This window comes from Adiantum capillus-veneris, chromosome 30 (assembly GCF_014529385.1).
Source record: "Adiantum capillus-veneris isolate H3 chromosome 30, ASM1452938v2, whole genome shotgun sequence".
NCBI classification, from domain to species: Eukaryota; Viridiplantae; Streptophyta; class Polypodiopsida; order Polypodiales; family Pteridaceae; genus Adiantum; species Adiantum capillus-veneris.
In genome coordinates, this window is record NC_140960.1 from 73,393,518 (window position 1) to 73,413,546 (window position 20,029).

Consider the following 20,029-nt stretch of genomic DNA (forward strand, 5'->3'; position numbering starts at 1 on the left):
TTGGGTGGTATCAAAAGGTGGCAATTGATGTGGATAACTCATCAATGAGTGTTAAACAAGGATAGCACCTCCATGCTTTTAAGGTTATAGGGAAATAGCCACCTTTTGGCTCGCACCGAGAGGCTTTGTGGAAGGGTTCATTTGGTTCTTCGACTCTAATAACAAGCACACTTGGAAGTCAATTGGAAGGAAGTTTCACCAGAATATAAAGAAATGTTGATGTGTTTCCAATCAACAAAAATCTCAAGACTTGTGCAATAGTGATACTACACAAAAAGAGAATTTAGCTCCCAAACCTTCCTTTGCCTAGTTTACTCAGAAATCTCACCTCTGGTCAACACAATGCTCTCTAACGGAGCTCAATTGCCTTGGTTCCTTTTTGAGGAGAGGTGTCAAGTAGGCATCTAGTCAGCATTCTAGTCACAAGGTCATTGGGATTTTCTTGCCAAGCTTGAAACTTACACCTTGAATTGTAAATGTCATGAATGATCAAAGGCAAAGTAGTTAAGTTGTATTCAGATCTTCTTGTCTGCACTTGAATTGTCTCTAATTTTATTGAGTCTCCACAAGGATTTGGACAATATGTTACATTTTTTTCCCTGCATTTATCACGAATAATACCCGTATTATACAAAGTAGCATTAATTCGATTGTCTTAATTCGCATTAAGATTGTTGGTCAGAAAAAGGAAACGGAACCAAAAATTTCGATTGTTTTTTATCTCCACAAAAAAATGTGATGGTTTCCATAAAATTACGTTTGAAACAGATTAAAGCTCGCGCGCAAATTGTGAAGCGTCACGAGACACTCCACGATCTTCTCCGAACGAAGGTTTTCTGCAAGCTTTTGAACGAAAGCTCATCTTCTCACTCCTGGTAAGCCCTCAGCTCGATATTTCTTATCCGCTTCTCGTCTATGTGCCCTTCCTAGAGGTTAAATGTACATGCTGCAGACACACACAGATACCGACATATCCACACCATATTTGCACGAAAGCTTTTATTTTAGCACGCGACTCAAACCACTCATGTCTGTAGCAATGGCAACGTAGCTACCAGAACAACAAGCCTGACGTGAGTACGCAATGACCACATTTTCTGTTGCCACCGATTTCTAGATGTGAGTATGATTGTTGGGGAATGCTGCAATCAAAGCAAATCGGTGGAGCATAAGCTTATGGAGCCTTGTAATGGTAGATGAGATTGATGATTGATGATTGATGATTGGTGATTGATGATTGATGATTGGTGATTGGTGATTGATAGATGTGAGTGTGATTGTTGGGAAATGCTGCAATCAAAGCCAATTGGCGAACCATAAGCTTGTGGAGCCTTGTAATGGTAGATGAGATTGATGATGGATGATTAATGATTAATGATTTCTAGATGTGAGTGTGATTGTTGGGGAGTGCTGCAATCAAAGCCACTTGGCAAACCATAAGCTTGTGGAGCCTTGTAATGGTAGATGAGATTGATGAGATCTATTTTGGCAGTGCTTGTTTTTTGTGGGTTGGGAATCTGAAGACCACCTTTGATTCAAGGAAAACTATCCAAGGATCCACTTAACTCACTACATGAAGGGCTTATATTCTCATTGAGATCTGCCCTCCATAAGTGTCGCTTGTTATTGGTGATCATAGTGGATACCTTATGCATAACTTTTTGGTAATTTCAAGGATATGCATGTAAATACATGCTCATACATACAAGAACTGACAGATTTGGACAGTTTGTATAACACCCTCTGCGTTTTTCTCAGGGAAACAGGGAGACTTGCAACTGGTACCGTCTTTAAAGTTAAGAGAGGCATGTTGCTGCTCTTATATTAGAGAGCTATGTGAGAACAAAGTCACCAATCAATTATGTTACAGTATAAAAGCTAGCATCAAAAGCATGCTTCACGAGAATGTTGCAAAACTCATTAGAGCTGTACCCTTTTGGTGTTTCTTTGGAGAAGTTACAAGAAGGGTTCCAGGGTTGGATGGCTGCTCTGGCAGGTTGTTATCTATTATAGCTATTGCACAAAAACTGGCCAAGAACCACCCAGAGGTCTGACATTGAGTTGAGGAGATGCAACCTAAGGCTTTTCAACACCGGCAGAACACAGACTATCTTCTTACCCAAGGGATCACCAATAGTCAAAATTTTGACGTGGAACATATTTTTTACACGAATGCTCCTGGATCTACAGGAGTTTTGCAGCTGACAAACAATTACATTGACCTAAAAGGCGATGTAGATTGTTCTCAAACGTCTGGATCATGCCCTTGTTGCTCTCAAGGGCATTCTTTGGTTCCGAGGCTTGGCTTCGACAACTGCTCCAGCACAGCAAGCTCTTTACAAGGGCACAAGTTCGAAAGAAAAAGCAGTGGTACACTCCAAGAAGCAGTATTGGAGAGTACGACTGGTAGTGAAGATCATTGCACCTGTAACAAGTATGCTAGTATCAGCTGTTCACATTCTGTTTCTTCTGCTGGATCATCCATACTTTACGGTAAGTTTGGCTTGCATTAATGCTGCTATTTCCATGTACAAATGTTTGAATCTTCCTTCAATGCTGTCCATGCATGGATTTTGGAATGTCTTTCATTGTTGTATTGACCTGGCCTTGCTCTGGAGGTAATCCACTTGAAAAGCATGACCAATGTCAGGTTGCTACTAAACTTGTCAAATTTTGCATGCAGATGACGAAGCTGCAGTTGACCTGCAAACTCCTGTGTTAAATCAGGAGGTCAATCATCAAAAGGTTAGAAACGAAAGGCTCCATATTTCCAGTCATTGGCCTTTCATGGTCTTCGTTCTGTGATTGATACACTTAAGTATTCAGTTTGAATACTCTACATCGTTTAGGGAATAGTGTAGGCTTGAATTAGTGGAAGCTCTTTTTAGTCAAGTGCGGAGCAAATTTGATGGACTGGTTGCACTGTCAGGACTTCCAGCTTAGTCAAGGTAATGCTTCAAGAGTGGAGGAGTTACAGCTGGATCTGCTGGAGTGTGCATTGGAGTATGAAGTCAAGGTTTGCCTCCTCTATTGGCAGCACATGTAGCTTTTGGAATTAATTATGACGTGTTTTATCTGCTTTTTATTTGTAAACACCTTGTTAGGTTTCCAAGCCCGTGGGAACACCGCTTACAGCATGCAGATAAGCAGATAAATCTTTAGTTAACTTTTTGAGTTTGCATGGGAAGTATTGCCATATATATTGTCAGGTTTGTTTTTACACACAGTTGATTAAGAATAGCGTGAGTTCTTCTTTTGCAATAATGTATCGAGTATGGGGACTGCACATGGATTGGAAATTTTGAATGGCCTACAGAGATTCCTTGCACAGTTGGTGGTTTTACATGCTTTCCACATCGGCATGGCGCTAGTACAGTGGATTATGTTATGGCTCCGCTAGGATTCATTCCTTCCTTTCAGGATTTCGTGGTGGGAACTAGGCCGGTTGGGGTAGCAGTCAATCATGCTATCTCGTCTTTCACTCTATTGTTCCAGTTCAACCCAGGTCCATTGGGAGAGGCCTCCACAGGTATACCTCCACGAGGGAGACGGATCACGTGTACACTGATGAGATATACAGGCAGCTATGCACTCAGGAGCCTGGACGACCACTAGATGAGCTCACCCAGATTTTGACAGAGACGCTACATGATGCAGCATCATGTAGCATCAGAGGCATATCCCCACAACCAACCTACACGTAGACGATCTAGGAGCATGCCTCAGAACAATTGGTATGATGAGGAGTGTAGAGAGACGAGGATCAGATTACAGAGAGAGGTGCTCATGGGTACGACTACACATAGACAATCACGGATTATCTTCTGTCGCCTAGTGTGACAAAAGAAGAGGGCTTACCTATCTCAATTAGAGCGTGATCTATATCAGCTGTTTATGAGTCAGGACTCTAGTGAGGTATGGAGGCTTTTCAATGAGCAATCTCCACCGCCAGCCATCACTTCCATAGAGACATGGGGGGAATATGCTACATCTCTCTATACAGCATCAGGGCAGCCACCTTTGCCTGACCCTCCAGAGGCATGTCCAGAAACATGTACTTTCTTTACTGCTGAGAGGGTAAGGAAAGCCATTGACAAGATGAAGACAGGAAGAGCACATGATCATGATGGTCTGGTAGCAAAGCACTTTATCCATGCTAGAGATATGCTTGCAGAGCCTCTTGCTATGATGTTTAATAGAGCCATGTATGAGGGTTTCCCTGAGACTTGGAGTATGTCCACTATTGTGTCTATCTTCAAGTTGGGAGATCCTATGCTTCCCGGGAATTACCGAACCGTCATGGTTGGTCACACTCTGGCTAGGCTATATGCATCAATTTTTGAGCATGAGTTGAGTGGATGGGCAGAGAGAGAGAGGGCATATGGGCAGCAAGATAGGCAGGGTTCAGGAGAGGTTTCTCCACTCTTGACCAAATTTTGACACTCAGAGCCATTATTGAGGAGGGTAGACACCATGGCAGCAGGATATATTGTAGCTTTGTTGATTTCCACAAAGCCTTTGATACAGTATCACGAGCGAGACTCATATGCAGATTACAAGACATGGGGGTGCCCACAGAGCTGATCTGGGGGATCTTAGCTTTATACAAGACAATGGTAGGACATGTATGCACTACTTAGGGCATGTCCGACATGGTTCACTCCACCATTGGGGTGAAGCAGGGTTGTCCCCTATCTCCAACTCTCTTTGGGATATATGTAAATGAGTTTTCAGATTATGTACATACAGAGAGTGATAGAGGTGCTCAGCTTGCAGAGACATGGATTCTGTCACGAGGACATGGCAATTGCTAACCTTAGTTGTTGGTTTCTTTCCAATGATTTTTGTTTAATTTTTGAGACCCTCTTTTTGAAGTTGCATTTTGAAGTTGCAAATGGTCAGACATTGTATGGCCAATGTGAACAGTAGTTTCATCCGCAGACGGGAAGTGGGTCTGCACTGGAACTCGTAAAGTAAAAGGATGTTTAGGCTCAGTTCAAGATCATGTAGGTACCCCTGCCGCACTTAGCAAGTTGGTGGATACTAGGAAGTGAACTCAATAAAGATACAATGTCAAGGTGAGGTCACCAAAGGAAAGTATCTGACAACTGGGCTACATTGCATTTTTGGATGCAGTCCCAGTGGGGATTGATGATCAGATGGCCAATGGGAGTCCAACGAAAGCATCCCCTAAAATTTAGAAAACTGTCATTTTGGGCCATGAAATCTATTCGTGTCATTAGCTTCAGAATAACAAGGGGAACATTTTATTACTTTGCTACAAAATCAACTGATGCACCAGTTGAGAGATTTTTAAGCAGGAAGTCCAATGCGGGGAAATTGCATGTATGAGTGCCAAGTGGCAGTTTTTGGCCAATTTACCAAGTTTGGGAGAACAGAACTCGTAACTGACTCTTTGGAGCAGTTTTGGAGGCTGATAACTCTGATTTTCAGCCATTTCTCTCCATTTTTGATCTTCCCATAACTTTACCTAGGACCAAGGAGCTCATTTTCAGCATTGGAAGGCATCAAATGCGTGTTTACAGGGCTGTTTTGCTGCGTTTTCAGCGATACTCAGGTTTTGGCAGCCATAGAAACCTTCCCCTTTTGCATCTATTCGTTCACAGATGCATTACAGGTCAAGCGGAGAAGAGGGGGGCGCTTGATTTATGCTGGGAGGATGCTTTATTGAGAACCTGTCCCACAGGTTAAGAGCTATGGAGTGCTTCCTTTTCTCTCTATGTACAGTGTGGTGCTAGGAGTGATGCCCTGCACACTACACACCGCTCTCTCTCCCCTACGTGCAGTTGTGATGCCCCACAAGAGGGCTCTTCATTTGACTGATGTACAGCTGTGTGGGTTCATGCTTTTGTGCTGAGGCAAGAGCCTCCTTGAACAGGAACAGGGGTAGCTAACTGCTACTCCAAAGCAGGCACCCGTGAGGATCGTAACCTCACCATACAGGTGCGTTTTCAGCGCTGCGTATGCACTGTAAATTAACTGTTTTTCAGCCATACGGACGCCTGAATCATTGGGAACAGTGTCCCACTGACAGAGGACAATTCGGAGACTGTTTAGGGCTGAAAACAGGGCAAAAACCAGTAAGTACAGCGTGCTGAATTGACTGTTTTTGGGCAGGAATCGGAGGGCTTATGCGAGTGGAAGAGAGGTCCAACACGAGAATTGGTTTTGCGCGAGTTTTGGGGCTGTTATGCTATCGAAATTTGGCCAAAAGAGGTGGTATCTAGCGGGATACAGCTAAAGGATTCCTAGGACTCTACTTTGTAATTTACCCTCTCAAAGTAAAAATACCGAAAGGGGTGCCAATTTTGGGGCCTACAGGTTGTTGGCGTCTACTCGAAGCAGTCTAGCTTTCGAGCCGTGTGTGTGCTTAATTGTTAATTCCCGTCGCAGGGTTCCTTTGCACGTTATCTCTGTGTGTGTTTAAAGTAAAGAATTTCGGGTGAAAGCCAACGCCTACCGCCCCACAGGCTGGTTTTAGATTCCGCTGCCATTATATGTTGATGATATTGTGCCGATCTCTGATTCTCCAGAGGGGATGCAACGTCATTTGGATGCATTGCATGTATTTGCACGGGACAATCGATTGTTTGTGAACCTTGGTAAGACCAAGGTAATGGTGTTTAACACCTCGGTGCAGTGGGTAAGGAGGTCCGCCCCCACTTTTACATATGGTCAAGAGACTGTGGAGTATGCAGATACATACACTTATCTTGGGGCGGTTTTCAGTGGCCAAGTATTTTCCCTGAGGTGTGCAGCAGATACGTGATTGACCAGAGCCTATGCAGCATTGGGGAGACTTGAGAGGATATGTTCGCAAGTTCAGTTCCACGAACCTTGAACAAAGCTTCGGCTCTTTGACACTTTGGTCACTTCGGCTATGCTGTACGGGGTGGAGATATGGGACCCCTCAGTTGATCATCATAGCAGAGCTGGCAGTATTGATGGATAGAGATGTATGGAGAAGCCCTTGGTGTCTATGATTTCTCGGATGATTAGGGCCAAGGCTTCAGTACCACATGACATTGTTAGGGCGGAGCTTGCTGCTCCCCCATCGGTAGTGGAGGCACTCACTCGATCAGTTTCATTTATGCATAGCACTTGGGCTCTCCCTAGAGATAGATATGCTCGATTAGCACTAGAGTCTTCGCGACAGCTGGCATTGTAGGGAGATAGATCATGTTGGTATGCAGAGATGGCATCTTGGTTTCAGTTACATGGCTATAGTATGGACCGGCTACCCCCATTTCAGTACTCTCTAGATGCACCCTCCATCTCCCTCACTAGGGCATATATTACGAGGCTCATCAGACAGGACTTGATTTAGTTGGATACGAAGAGGACATGGATACAACCTACACATGAGCTAGGTACGAAGATGAATTTCTATAGAGAGCATCTTCTCCAACTCACGGAGGATGGTTTTGTGATCAGACGAGGATACATGGATACTCATCTATCCCATGGGATATGTTGTGCTATTGGTCAGATACGCACATCCTCACATCATCTAGAGATCGAGACATGCATATTTAGAGGAGTACCCGCTGAGTCCGGGATTTGTCAGGTGTGCCAAATAGAGCCAGAGACAGAGCTACATTACATATGTCACTGCCCAGTATACTATGAGATATGAGGCCGCTTTCACTATCTATTCAGAGAGGGTTTTGGGCTACTTTCTAGAGTCATGAGATACCAGGACCAGAGATGCCTCGGATTATACTTACTGGAGATTCGCAAACATAGAGAGGACCTCTAGAGATCCAGCGACAGCGGAAGATTACAGATTTCTTTCAGTCACAAACAGAGGAGTTTGAGCAGCCCCCACAACATAACAACACCAGAGGCACCAGAGGCATACTGCTTGAAGTTGGGGCGGTCCCGTCGCCCACGGATGAGGGGGCCCTCTTGATATCGACGCATATTGCAATTTGCGACAGAGGATCCATACCATACTGACACGACATAGGAGCTGTCCCAGATACTGATGTATATGTATATGATGCCTCGACTGTCAGAGAGCCCCATTGTATCAGCTCACCCTTTGTATTTCCTATTCCCTTTGTATCAGCTTTCACCCCACCCCTACCCACTATTTTCTTTTCCGTTCTTTGTACTTTTTGTACCTAGACGTGGTATTAGATTCACCACATGTAACCTTTTGGTCTCGTAGGTCATTTTGGCCATTTGAAGACGTTAATATTACATTTCATTTCATTTCATTTCTCTCTCTCTCTCTCTCTCTCTCTCTCTCTCTCTCTCTCTCTCTCTCTCGTTCTCTGCATCCTCCACGCCATGGTTGCAAGGCAGCATCAAGGTAGCTAGGTACGTAGTGTTCGGTACAAATTCGGTACGTAGTACAGAATGGATTGAGTTTTTAGGTACATAAAAATTTGTTGTTTTTTTTCAAAAATCCTAAAACTGAGAGTACTTCATACCTTTACGTATGCATTCACCAAGACTTCAAATAAAGACTACAGTCCACGACTCTAACCGAACATTGAAAACACAAAGATGATCAATGTCTACAGCCAAACAATATCAAATGTCTCATGTCATGGTCTCATAAAACTAAGAGCATAAAAAAAAAGTACATAATGATAATCCAAGACTGAAGTATGAAGTCCTGACTCTAATAAGTTCTGCAAACCTCACAATGCACGATTTTTTTTCTTTGAAAAAAAGCATCCATACGGATCCCTATCCATACGTACGGATCTGTACTGTATGGCTATAATGTACGGACCTATCCGTACGTTGTACGGATGCAACCTTGGGCAGCATCCTCTCTAGGCTATTGCTTCTTCAACACTTGGTATTAGAGCCTTGAGGGCCGTGCTCGTAACGTCGTGTGGGATAGGCCACTTGTGAAGGGAAGCGAGCGTCTGTCGACCTGCATAAAACAACACAAACCCACCATCAACTTGGTCGCTCTGGGCTGAAGGACAACTTTCGACTCTGTAGCTCCTGCCAATTCGGCCTCTTGAGCCCGCTGCGAGTGAAACCATCTCCGGCGCTGTCGTCTGCTACAGTGTTCGTCATTTCTTTTGTGTTCACACTATTTAGAAATAGTGGCCAACCTAAATTAACCTTCTAAGCAAGTGGATAGTCACACCCTATTTCCACTTTCGGTGCTCGTCGATGCTCATAATCGATTAGCAACTCCAAGATCAACAAATTATGAAACTTTCAGATTTGCAGCATATCAGCAAGGGTGTGGCGACATCAAAATTGCCTCTCAATGATTCGGATGTTGCAAATTGACTATTGAATTAAATTCAATTGTTGCCGACTCTTCAAAGCGGTGCTGAAGTAAGTCGAAATTCTATTAATCAAGGTCGATGGTCATTACTTGCTTTTGCAAGCACAGCAGAAGGACCAAGCTATCATTGGCATATGGAATATGGCATCAAAGGTGGATAAATTCAATGGATCCGACTTCCACACTTGGCAAATTAAAGTAAAGGGATATCTGCTGCGCAAGAATTTGTGGAGCGTCATCAAGCTGACGAAGCTGGCACATCGACTGTAGTCACTAGAGCATTATCTGCCGAGCAACAACGCAAGGACGGGTAAGCATTAGGTATTATTCTGACATCTCTCGAAGATGATTTTATTCATTATTTGGATAACATGCAATTTGCCAACGCTGCCTGTATACAACTAGAGAAGGTTTTTGGTGCTAAAGCTAAGTATTCAATGATGAGTCTAAAGATGGAGTTGTACTCTCTTACTATGCGTGCTGATGAAAATATTACATCTTTAGTTAACCGGCTGAAGAGTATTAAAACTCAACTTGTTTATGTCGAAGCCCCAGTACCTGAAGAAGATCTCATAGCTGTTTTGTTAAAAAGTTTGCCTGACAAATTTCATTAGATTGTTACTGTTTTAAAGGAGAAAGATCCGCTACCCTCTTTGGATGGTATCATCAATTCATCGCAGGAAGAAGAACGAAGGGTACCTAGTACCAATTCTACTATTTTTTCCGGTGCATATACCGTCTCCAATGCAGTATCCTCCATCAGTTCTTCTGATACTTCCAGTGCCTATGCAGTCACTAATTGTGCTTCTACCTTAGCTTCATCTCGGCCATCCATTGGTACCAGATCTTGTGCCATTTGTGGGCACAACAATCATCAGACAAAAGACTGTTTCAAGAAGAATCCTTGTGTTCACTGTGGTAAAACAAATCATCCGTCAAACAGATGCTTTCAAAAGGGTAAAAATCAAATTCATATGATTGAAGGAGACATCGAACATGCAATATATTCTGTTGACAATGAAGCTTTTTAGATCAACTCTTTTCATGTTTTTTAGTCAAAATAAATTGTACGGGCTATAGACACTGCCACACATGAGTGGTAAGACCTCCCAAATTATTAGTTTTTTGTTCTCAAGTCCTATTTTGTTACCGCTTCTCATGAGGTTACTGGGTACACCTTAAACCCAAGGTTTGGCAGTGAACCAAAAACTCCACTCATTGGTAGCTAATTTTTGACCTACACCCATTTGTTCGAGGGGGGGTTTTTACTATCATAGCACCAGGTTATGGATACACCAAAACCCTTGGTTGTGAGAGAACCTAAAACTCATGGTTCACGAGTACACCAAAAACTGGAGGTATCATGAGAGTGACCTGTCTAGTTCGGGCTTGTGGAGGGGATTGTTAGGTTTCCAAGCCCGTGGGAACACCGCTTACAACATGCAAATAAGCAGATAAATCTTTAGTTAACTTTTTGAGTTGCGATACATATTGTAAGGTTCGTTTTTACACACAATTAATTAAGAATAGCATGAGTTCTTCTTTTGCAATATTGTATCAAGTCTCTCTCTCTCTCTTTCTCTCTCTCGTTCTCTGCATCCTCCACGCCATGGCTGCAAGGCAGCATCCTCCCTAGGCTACTGCTTCTTCAACACACCTTTGCCATGGGTAGTACCTCTTTGAAGAATCCAGGAGGCAGTTTAACCTCAGCTAATCTTCCATGATTTAGTGAGGGATAGCTTGAAATTGACACATGCTTCCTCTTTAGGGATCTGAGTGTGTTGGTCAGTAGTATTTCTTGACACATTGTGCAGAAGCTTGAAGTTGTTGGTATTAGTCTTCCCATGCAAGGCCATTATGTGTCCTATGCAGAGTTATTTTCCACACCTTGATGCTTCACGCCTTCTAGCAAGTGACTTTGGAAAATTAATTTTTGAACTACCATTGCAGTCAATTCTTTCGATTCGGTTAAGTTATATAAAATTACCGCATTTCAATTGTATAACTTTTGCTGGAGGCTGGAAGGTGCAGAATCCCAGGTATATCTGAAGTCTTGAGTTATGTTAAATTACTACATTTCAAATGCATAACTTTTGCTGGAGGCTGGAACACATAGCTTCATGGTGCAGCTAATCGACAGGAGGCATCTAACAGCTTTTTTTTTAGACAAACTTTCAGCTGTTGTCTCATAGAATGTTGCTTATGAGACATCATCATCCTTTGAGTTGATTTTGGTATTAGATTTTTAAAGCAACTGGTTGCAATTACTCTTATTAAGAGACAGGGGTGAGTACCATTCAGAGGCAAAGTGTGGGACGCATCTCTAGGCCATTCATGGCTGTTCTCAGCCTCCTGTCTTGCATCATCACTTTTGTGAGTCTCCCATGAAGAGCGATCTTCCTCAAGTGGCAGGCAGCCCACTCAGATGGCCTTTCACCTTCCATGCCTTGCACTATCTTCAGTCAACATTTGCATTTTTAATGCTGTAGCCCTCGCCTTTGCTGTATACTCCACCGTCTCCTGACCATATGCAAAGGTAGGTGCAGATTGCCTGACCCACTGTGGTGTGGTGTTGAACACCATAACCTTGGTCTTGCCAAGGTTCACTGATAAGCCGCTATCACTAGCATACAACTCAAGCTTGGGGGATTCACTAGTAGTACTAAGAAGGCGTGCAAAAAATTGCCTTTTTTGTTTGGGCAAAGGCTTGTGGCCGTCCGTATGACTAACACCCTAACAATTAACTCTTGTACACTTCATACAAATACTAATAAAGGCAAACATACACATTGCTGGTGTGGTGTTTTAACTGCCCCCCCAATTGCACTCCTCTCTTCATCTCCCCCTTCCTGCATGCACGCATGCACCAGCACACTGCCGCACACCCTTCAACTCGTATCAAAGCACGACAGCGGCAGCTTCGTGATACCCTTCCCTCCCCTCATGTACGTAACGACCGTAATTTTGTGAAGCTTGGAAAGCAAAGGTCTGCAGATCTTGGGGGAGAATAGCAAGAGAGAATCTCACAGATGAAGCTCAAGAAATCGGGCAGGAGCAGCTTAAAGGTAGCGCTGGAGTACCAAGGTGAATTTCCCCAAAAGCATCTCAAGAAAATTCAAGGGCAGCATTGCAATTAACCCAAACCTCAAGAAAAAATGAATTACCCAAGTCTGTAGCGCTTAATAAGTCCAGCAGGTAGTGCTAGGGTGAGGATCTGTAGGGCAGGGCTAGAAATTCTTTCTCAAACTCGGGAGCATCTGAAGCTTGAAAGCATGGCAGCATTTGGTTTTCGGCATCGGATTCAGACACTTTTCTGGAGTTTTGGCTTTGGATTTTGCTTTCGATGCACACCCCGCCATTCGATTTCGACATCCGGAGAGAAGAAGAAGAGTATTTTGAGAGAGAGAGAGAGAGAGAGAGAGAGAGAGAGAGAGAGAGAGAGAGAGAGAGAGAGAGAGAGAGAGAGAGAGAAATGTTTATTAACGTCTACAAAAGACCTAAAAAACCTATGAGACCAATACATCACATCCTCATTAAGTGTGTCCAAGTGTCTAATACAAAAATAAAGTACTAAAGTAAAGGCTGAACATCTGAAAAGGAGGGGGGGTGAGGGGCTGGCATAGGAGCAGCCTGCTGAGCTCCAAGCAGTTGTTGTAGGGGTGTCCTCTTGGGCCTGGTTCTGTCCTCTGTCATCCCATGAACTCTCTCATGGGTCTCTGTAGCATGATGTCAATCTCCTGCTCTCTGAAGAACCTCGTAGGAGTCGCTCTGTATCTCTCAATGATAGCCCGAATACGCTGGTGGTATATGGAGCGGTGGCGTGACCTGCGGGGAGGTCGTGGGCGTCGGGATCTGCTGATCTCTGTGGCTCTCTCAAGCAGAATCCCACGTGGTGCGGATCGGGCTGTCGTGTAGTCTACTGCTCGGGGGCGGCCGCTCGGGAAGTAGTCTGTAACTGGCCTCTGGATGGGCCCCGCCTAGAACACCTCACCCTCTGTAATAGGTCCTCTCTGTGTCGCTGTAGTTCGAGCAGGAAGAGCCTGAGGCACCTCTGATCAATGTAATCCATCACCCTAGACAAAGGCCCGAAGTTATCTCTGAAAAGATAGTGGAAGCGTCCCCTGATCTCATAATACACTGGACATCGGCAGATATAGTGCTCCTCTGTCTCTGGCGCTACGTCACAAAGCTCACATATCCGCTCCTCTGCAAGAGTCGAAGTATACCCCTGTCTCCATATGTAGCTGATGGGAGGAGGTGCGGAGCTAACCTATCATTGAGTGGAGTCCATGTGAGAGGTGTGAATCCATGTATCGCGGCCGCAAGACATATCCATCCTCGGAAGTGTGAAGAAACTACTCTCTATAAAAAACCATCTTCTTTCCCAGTTCTTGAGGGGGGCTCAACCATGTCCTCTGTGTGTGGAGTTGTGTGAGATCCTATCTGACTATCCCGCTGATCTCCGGGCGAGTCAGTACGAGCGATGGTGCATCAAGGGAGTATTGAAAAGGTGGCAGCCTGTCCATCATGAAACCATGCTGACATCTGTGCATACCAGCATTTGGAGTCACCTCCCAAAGCTAGTTGGCGGGATGATTCAAGGGCCAATCTAGCATATCGATGAGATGGCAGATCCCACAATCCATGTACATACATAACTGACCTGGTAAGTGCCTCAACCACCATCGGAATAGCTGCCAGTTCTGCCCTAACAATCTCATAGGGCATTTCTGCCTTGCATTGAATCAGCTTGGAGATCATAGTGACAAGAGGTTTCTCCATCCCTCTCCACCCGTCAGAGGTTTGTCTAGACCGCTTGCGGTGGTCAAGACTCGGTCCCCAAATCTGACCTCCATACAATAGGGTAGATGTCACCAGCGTATCAAACAACCACAACTTAGTACGGGGCTCTTGGAACTGTACTAGTGAACACATCTGCTCCAAGCGTGCTAGAGCTGCATATCCTCGTGTAAGTCTAGAGGTTTCTGCCTCTCTCATGGAGAAGGAGGGTCCAGTGAAAACAACCCCCAAGTAAGTGTAATTCTCAGCCGGCTGCAACTCTTCCTCGCCGAAGAGAAACGTTGGTGCTGATGCCCTCACCCATTGTGCCGTGGTATTAAAACTCATCACCTTGGTCTTGCTGAGGTTCACAAACAAGTCTCTATCATGTGCATATCTCTCCAATGTATCCAGCTAGCTCTGTAATCCTTCTGCTAATTCGGAAATGAGCATGAGATCATCTGCATACAACAACAAGGGTATCCAAGTCCCTGATAACAATGCGCCTCTGTCTCCATCTCTGTCAATATAATCTGAAACCTCGTCAATATACATGCCAAAAAGAGTGGGAGAAAGTGGACAGCCCTGTTTCACTCCAATGTTAGATGCAATAATCTCTGATAGCCCCTCATGTATGCGTACTCTACCTATCACAGTCTCATATAGTGCAAGGATAGCCCATGTGATCTCACCTTGGACCCCGAGATCGTACAATCTGCGCATCAATCTTGCTCTAGGCACTGTGTCAAAAGCTTTCCGGAAGTCAACAAAGCAACAAAAGATGCGCTGCCCACGTGTTCGGCCCTCCTCGATGACGGCTCGAAGAGTAAATATGTGATCAAGGGTAGCAAAGCCTCTTCTGAAACCAGCCTGCCCACGTGCTCTTACACCCTCTTTCTCTGCCCAGCTACCGAGCTCGTGTTCAAGCACCGGAGCATAAAGCTTAGCCAATGTATGGCATATCATGATTGTGCGATAGGTACCAGGTAGAGTAGAGTCACCCGACTTGAATATCGGCACAATGATGTTAGAACTCCAACTCTCAAGAAAGCCCTCCACTAGAGCTCTGTTAAACATATTTGCCAACAAACGTGCTAATGTACCTTGAGCATGCCGCAAATGCTCAGCAACCAACCCCTCATGATCAGATGCCCTGCTCATATGCAATCTATCACTGACTGAATGTATCATGCTCTCAGTAAAGAGCGTACAACACTGAGGACGGGCCCCCGAAGGTAATGATATAGGTGGCTGATCTCGTACCGTATATAAACTAGTCGCATATTATCCCCAAGTGTCTGTATTGCATGCATCCTGACGCTCTGACTGAGGCTCTGCAGATAGTAACTCACGGTAAAAATCAGTAGCAACTGCACGCATGTCCTTTGGCTCAGGAGCAACGGACCCGTCGGGCCTCCTCAGCTGACTGACCTTGGCATGCGTATGCCGAGGTCCTACTGCCTCCAAGAAAGCACCAGTCACTTTGTCACCCACCTGCATCCACTGAGATGCCTGTCGATGAAAAGCAAACTCATGGCGCCGCTCCTCTGTGCTAACTAGCTCCTGGCGAGCCTGCTGTAACTGCTCCTCCAACCAAGGACTGTCTGGATGCTGCTACTCCTCTCTCGCTGTAGCTAGGCAAGCCAGAGACTCTTGGAGAAAGAAGCGACTAAGCTGAGCTAGTCCCGAGACCACTCTGTCAGCAGGAGAATCCTGCATGTCCAAGCTCTCTGTCCAGAGATCCTCTACTTGCTCTCTGAGTGCAGAGTCCAGCAAGACCCTCTTAGGGATGCGAAGCATCGTGCTCCCCCTCCTCTGTCTATCTGCCACAGTGAGGATCACTGGTGCATGGTCCGAGAAGGAAGTCCTTGCCAGAATGCCAACTGTCTCACCCAAGTCACAGAAATGGTCACTAGTGTAGAAGCGATCTATCCGCAATAGATTCACTCCTCCCTCTCTGCGGTCCGAACGAGAGAAGCCCAGGCTGTCTGGGGGCCTCACAAAGCTAGAGTGCTGCCACACATCCGAAACCCTCAGAGTCATACAAAACCTCTCCCAAGCTGCCATCTCAACTCCATGCACAGTAGCATGGCTACCACCAATCCTGTCAGAAGGGTCCTCCAACATGTGGAAGTCACCCCCTATGCACCACTGCTATGCCTGCTGAAGAGACTCAACAATCTGTGACCAAAACTTTGCTCGTGCGCTCGCCACATTGGGCGCATATATATTCAGGAAGCCCACAAGGCAACCCTGAACGTGCATAATGATACATTGAGTCCCGATCCACTGAGTCGTGCCTGGCACAATAATCCCTCTGCCCACAATGGCCTGTTGCAAAGAATCCGCAGTAGTCATACATACCCCACCCTAGATGCCTCCAGGTCCAAAAGCAGCTGACCAAAAAGTATCATATCGTCCACGCAAGAGCTGACCACGTCTAATGCGGCTCTCACAAAGATGATGCTCTTGTAGCATAAGGAGATCAATCTCTCCTCCCACAAGGCAATGTTGAAGCTCCTGACATAGTCGGCCCCTCTGACGCTGAAATTGGGGCCCACCTAGTCCGTGCACGTTCCATGAGACGATCCTCATGGGGAGCAAGAAAGAACAGATGATGCCGCAGCAGCTAAACGTGCTATCTTTGAGGTTGGCTTGGATGGGGAGTAATCCGCATCCGAGCGTCCTCTAGATAGGCGTGACTGCAAAGAGTGTCTGGCCCAAGCCCAAGTAGCCCGAGCCGTACGTAAAGCAACCTCCTCTGTCCAAGAGTCCTCATGAATGTATACATAGCATGGCGAGCACTGAGTATCAACAAAGAAGTGAACCACAATGTGTCTACATCCTGCTGCATCTGGAGGAGTCACCGCAAACTTGGCCGATGGCCATAGAGTCAAAAGCATGTCTGTAACTCCTAGGTCTCCCATGTGGCGAGAGAACTCTAGGGCTTGTGTATGCAGCCACTCCAACACTGAGTTGAGGGTCCACTTAGTCTGGTCCCTGCCGCAAAGGGGAAAAGAGAAGCCTACTGCTGAGTCCAAGGCCTCTATCCCCCTGGCTGCAAGGAACAAAACATGAACCCTGAAGCAAGCTTCCTCAAGGTCTGATGAGGAGTCGCCGAGAAAGCGTGTAAAGTCGTAGGCAAAGAAGTCCCATCGGCGCCGAATGTCAAAGCTCGTCAGACCTGGAGGGACTATTGCAAAGGGAGACGTCTGTATCTGTAGAGGGGGTCACAAGAAAGGCTGTCCCTCTCTCGCCAAGCGACTCGTGGCAAAGGCGCTGCCAAGAGATTTCCTAGCAGCCGGTGTCACAAACGGGAGCGCATAACAATATAAAATATACTCGGATAAATAGAATTTATCACTTAATAATGAAGCCAAAGGATATAGAGAGAAATAGATAGTGAGATAGAGAGAGTGAGAAGATCGACACAGTACTGGGGACGAGAAGATTGGCTGGTCCCCCCCCTTAAAGAGAATTCTTTATTAGGGAGAATCTTTTTACAAGCACAAGAACCGGAGAAAACCCCTCCATTCTAAATCTCTAACTCGATGGTCGTTCCTTCCCGTATGGGAAATCCGAGAGACAAGCTCTCAATCCTTTTTCCGTCTGCACTCGGAGTTGAGACTCCGTAGACAATTTCCGAATTCCGTTTCCGGAATTCCCAAGCGTAGGCCGAAGCCTTCTCGCTTCTCCTTCGTGATGAAGTCCCTACAAACACACACGCAAACACACGACAACAATTCGTATGGCGAATCCACAATAGATACATGTCGCTCTTGCGCGGGAAAAGCGACTTCCGTGCTTCGTAGGATCGCAATCTCTTGCGTTATCTGGCGGCAGAGTCTTCTCTTGCTGGCGTTGGTGACCTCTTTCAGTGAGGTCATGTGGTGCTTTTATAGCTCCTTGACCACGGCACAAATAGTTGCTCGCGTAGAGATCGCGACCGTTTTTTTTTTTTTTTTTCTGTTCTACCCGAAATAGGGAGAGAGAATTCGTTGGCTGATCTGTTGCCTTATTTATCAGATGGTTGCCCACTTATTAAATGGGCGGCCGACGTATTTTAAAAATAGTATGAATCTGCCCAAAAACTAAATAAAACCTTATAAGTTAAAAACAATGCTTTTCACAACACTTCCTAGGCGTCCCTGGATGCAACCACTTGCACAAATGCAATGCAGACATAGATTCCTCGTGGGAAAGCGTCTGATCTTCCCGGAAAACTCGTTAAAATATTCCGCTTTTTAAGAAAAGCTTCTCAGAACCCATCTTTATTCTTGTGCTTGCGTCTTTACGCGTATTCCTCTTTCCAGTTCGGATTTCCTCTCGACTATGGATATCCCCTTTCCGATGCACCCGTCACCCACCTTGTGACGCATCAGGAATACCCATCACCTAGTCCTTTCCTACCGAACTTACGGTACAATCTCCTTCACGATGCTCTATGTCACCCATCCTATGACGCATCAGAGATGTCCGTTCCCGGATAGTCGGATACTTCTTTCTGATGCTCCCTGTCACCCATCCGATGTGACGCATTAGAAGTACCTGTTCCTGGTGGCCTTACAGATATTCCCGTTCTCAGTGCTCCCGTCATTACTTTGAATGACGCACTAGGAATACTCTGTACTCGGATGTCTCCAGTGAGAAAAGCCGTCTCACTTAAAATTCCAATAATTCATTTACAATTATTTTTCCTTGGTATTCCAAGCGAGAAAACCCTCTCACTTATAAATCCAATAATTCATTTAGAATTATTTTTCTGTCAGATAAAGCCAATTTAGCAACATCCCTCTCACTTATAAACAGTTGTCCTCAACTGTAGAGGTCCAATTGAACTGCTCAGAGAGAAACCGGAAAAATTTCAAATCTTGCTCAATGGTGAGTTGAGCTAGTCCTTTCTCAAAAGAGAACTTAGAAATTAAATTAAACAAAAATTCAAAAATTCAATACTTACCTTACCCGTTCATGTCCTTCCTCTAGTACCTCGAGGATATCCTTCACCAATCATTAAAGTTCTCGTCATTCGCGTCTTTCCAACAGATTGGAAGTTTCCTCATCCGAGAATCTGTTAACTCAATTCCATCTTCTCAATTCGGAGAAGAATAATCCTCCTAGAAATCAATCTAGGTCTATGTCCTTGCGCATAACCTTGTGCTATTAATCTTGAGGATATTAAACCTCTTGTGTCCTCCCACATAGGGAATGCCCAAGTCATAGAGCATTAAGCTTGATGTCCTTCTTTCACAAAGTCTTGGATCACCTTAAAGAAGGTTCTTGTTTCGGGCCGTCGCTCAACGTAGGCGGACGGTTCCAATCCGAAGATTCCTTGTGCATGGCGGCACTTCCTTCCAATCTTTTCCTCCTGCGAGTTATTACCACCAGCAGTGTTTTTCCGACGCCCATTAGCGTCTCTTGTTTACAAAATCATCAAAAATGATTTACCTTGCGAGCATCAATGACGACTTGCAAAATCTCAGGTAGATAGGATTCTAGCCATAGCATTTTCTGAACGTACGTTCAAACCTAGTTCACAATAGAGCGAACCCTCTTTGATTCTCAGGGATGTTCTCCCATATGTAATTCTTACCATTTTGAAACGGTTGGCGAATTATATTCTTACGAACAGAATAGTTCGAATTTATTCCAGCAGCGTGTAAATGCTACTTGACCTGCTCATGGAGAAACATATACCGCAACCAAAAGTTGCTACTGTAATGGTAAAAGCACATAGCGTACTCAATGATCAACGACCATCAGAAAACCTCTTCTCCGTAGAGAAACTCAAATTCCTTCTACCGAACACATCTCAAATAGATTCTTGTGTCGGAATATCCTTGCGCGCATAAAGGCGATCAAGAGAGTATAACAAACTCTCGTCCAGTTCCTTAGCATAGGTCTGCATCTTCATGTGTTATCCATGTACTCAAAAGTGTACATAATTCTTAACCTATGTAAAAGTTTCGT

General features: G+C 45.0%; 2 protein-coding genes across 5 annotated transcripts in view; both read left to right on the plus strand.

The window, feature by feature from the left end:
* Window positions 1–734: 734 nt before the first annotated feature.
* Window positions 735–1,896, plus strand: LOC147418199 (uncharacterized). The gene is made up of 2 exons (XM_086506662.1): window positions 735–875; window positions 1,759–1,896. Exons 1-2 carry the CDS (start codon window positions 739–741, stop codon window positions 1,826–1,828), a joined length of 207 nt encoding a protein of 68 aa, XP_086362788.1. The 5' UTR covers window positions 735–738; the 3' UTR covers window positions 1,829–1,896.
* Window positions 1,897–1,910: 14 nt separating this feature from the next.
* LOC147418200 (uncharacterized) overlaps window positions 1,911–20,029 on the plus strand; it is a 47,927-nt gene continuing 29,808 nt past the window's right edge. For 2 of the 4 annotated variants that reach the window (XR_015187254.1, XM_086506661.1), the window contains exons 1-3: window positions 1,982–2,493; window positions 2,684–2,745; window positions 2,930–3,016. Coding sequence is in view for 3 of the 4 variants with exons in the window: in XM_086506661.1 (XP_086362787.1) it covers window positions 2,070–2,493; window positions 2,684–2,745; window positions 2,930–3,016 (573 nt within the window). In the remaining variant the exon portion in view is untranslated. Of the gene's footprint in view, window positions 2,494–2,683; window positions 2,746–2,929; window positions 3,017–20,029 lie in introns of all 4 variants that reach the window. The other 2 variants (XM_086506660.1, XM_086506659.1) reach the window with 2 other exon arrangements.

Coding starts and splice junctions, on each gene's coding strand:
- LOC147418199 (XM_086506662.1), top strand. CDS start 739: ATGGTTTCCATAAAATTACGTTTGAAACAGATTAAAGCTCGCGCGCAA. Junction 876..1,758: donor AGCTCATCTTCTCACTCCTG/GTAAGCCCTCAG, acceptor CGTTTTTCTCAG/GGAAACAGGGAGACTTGCAA.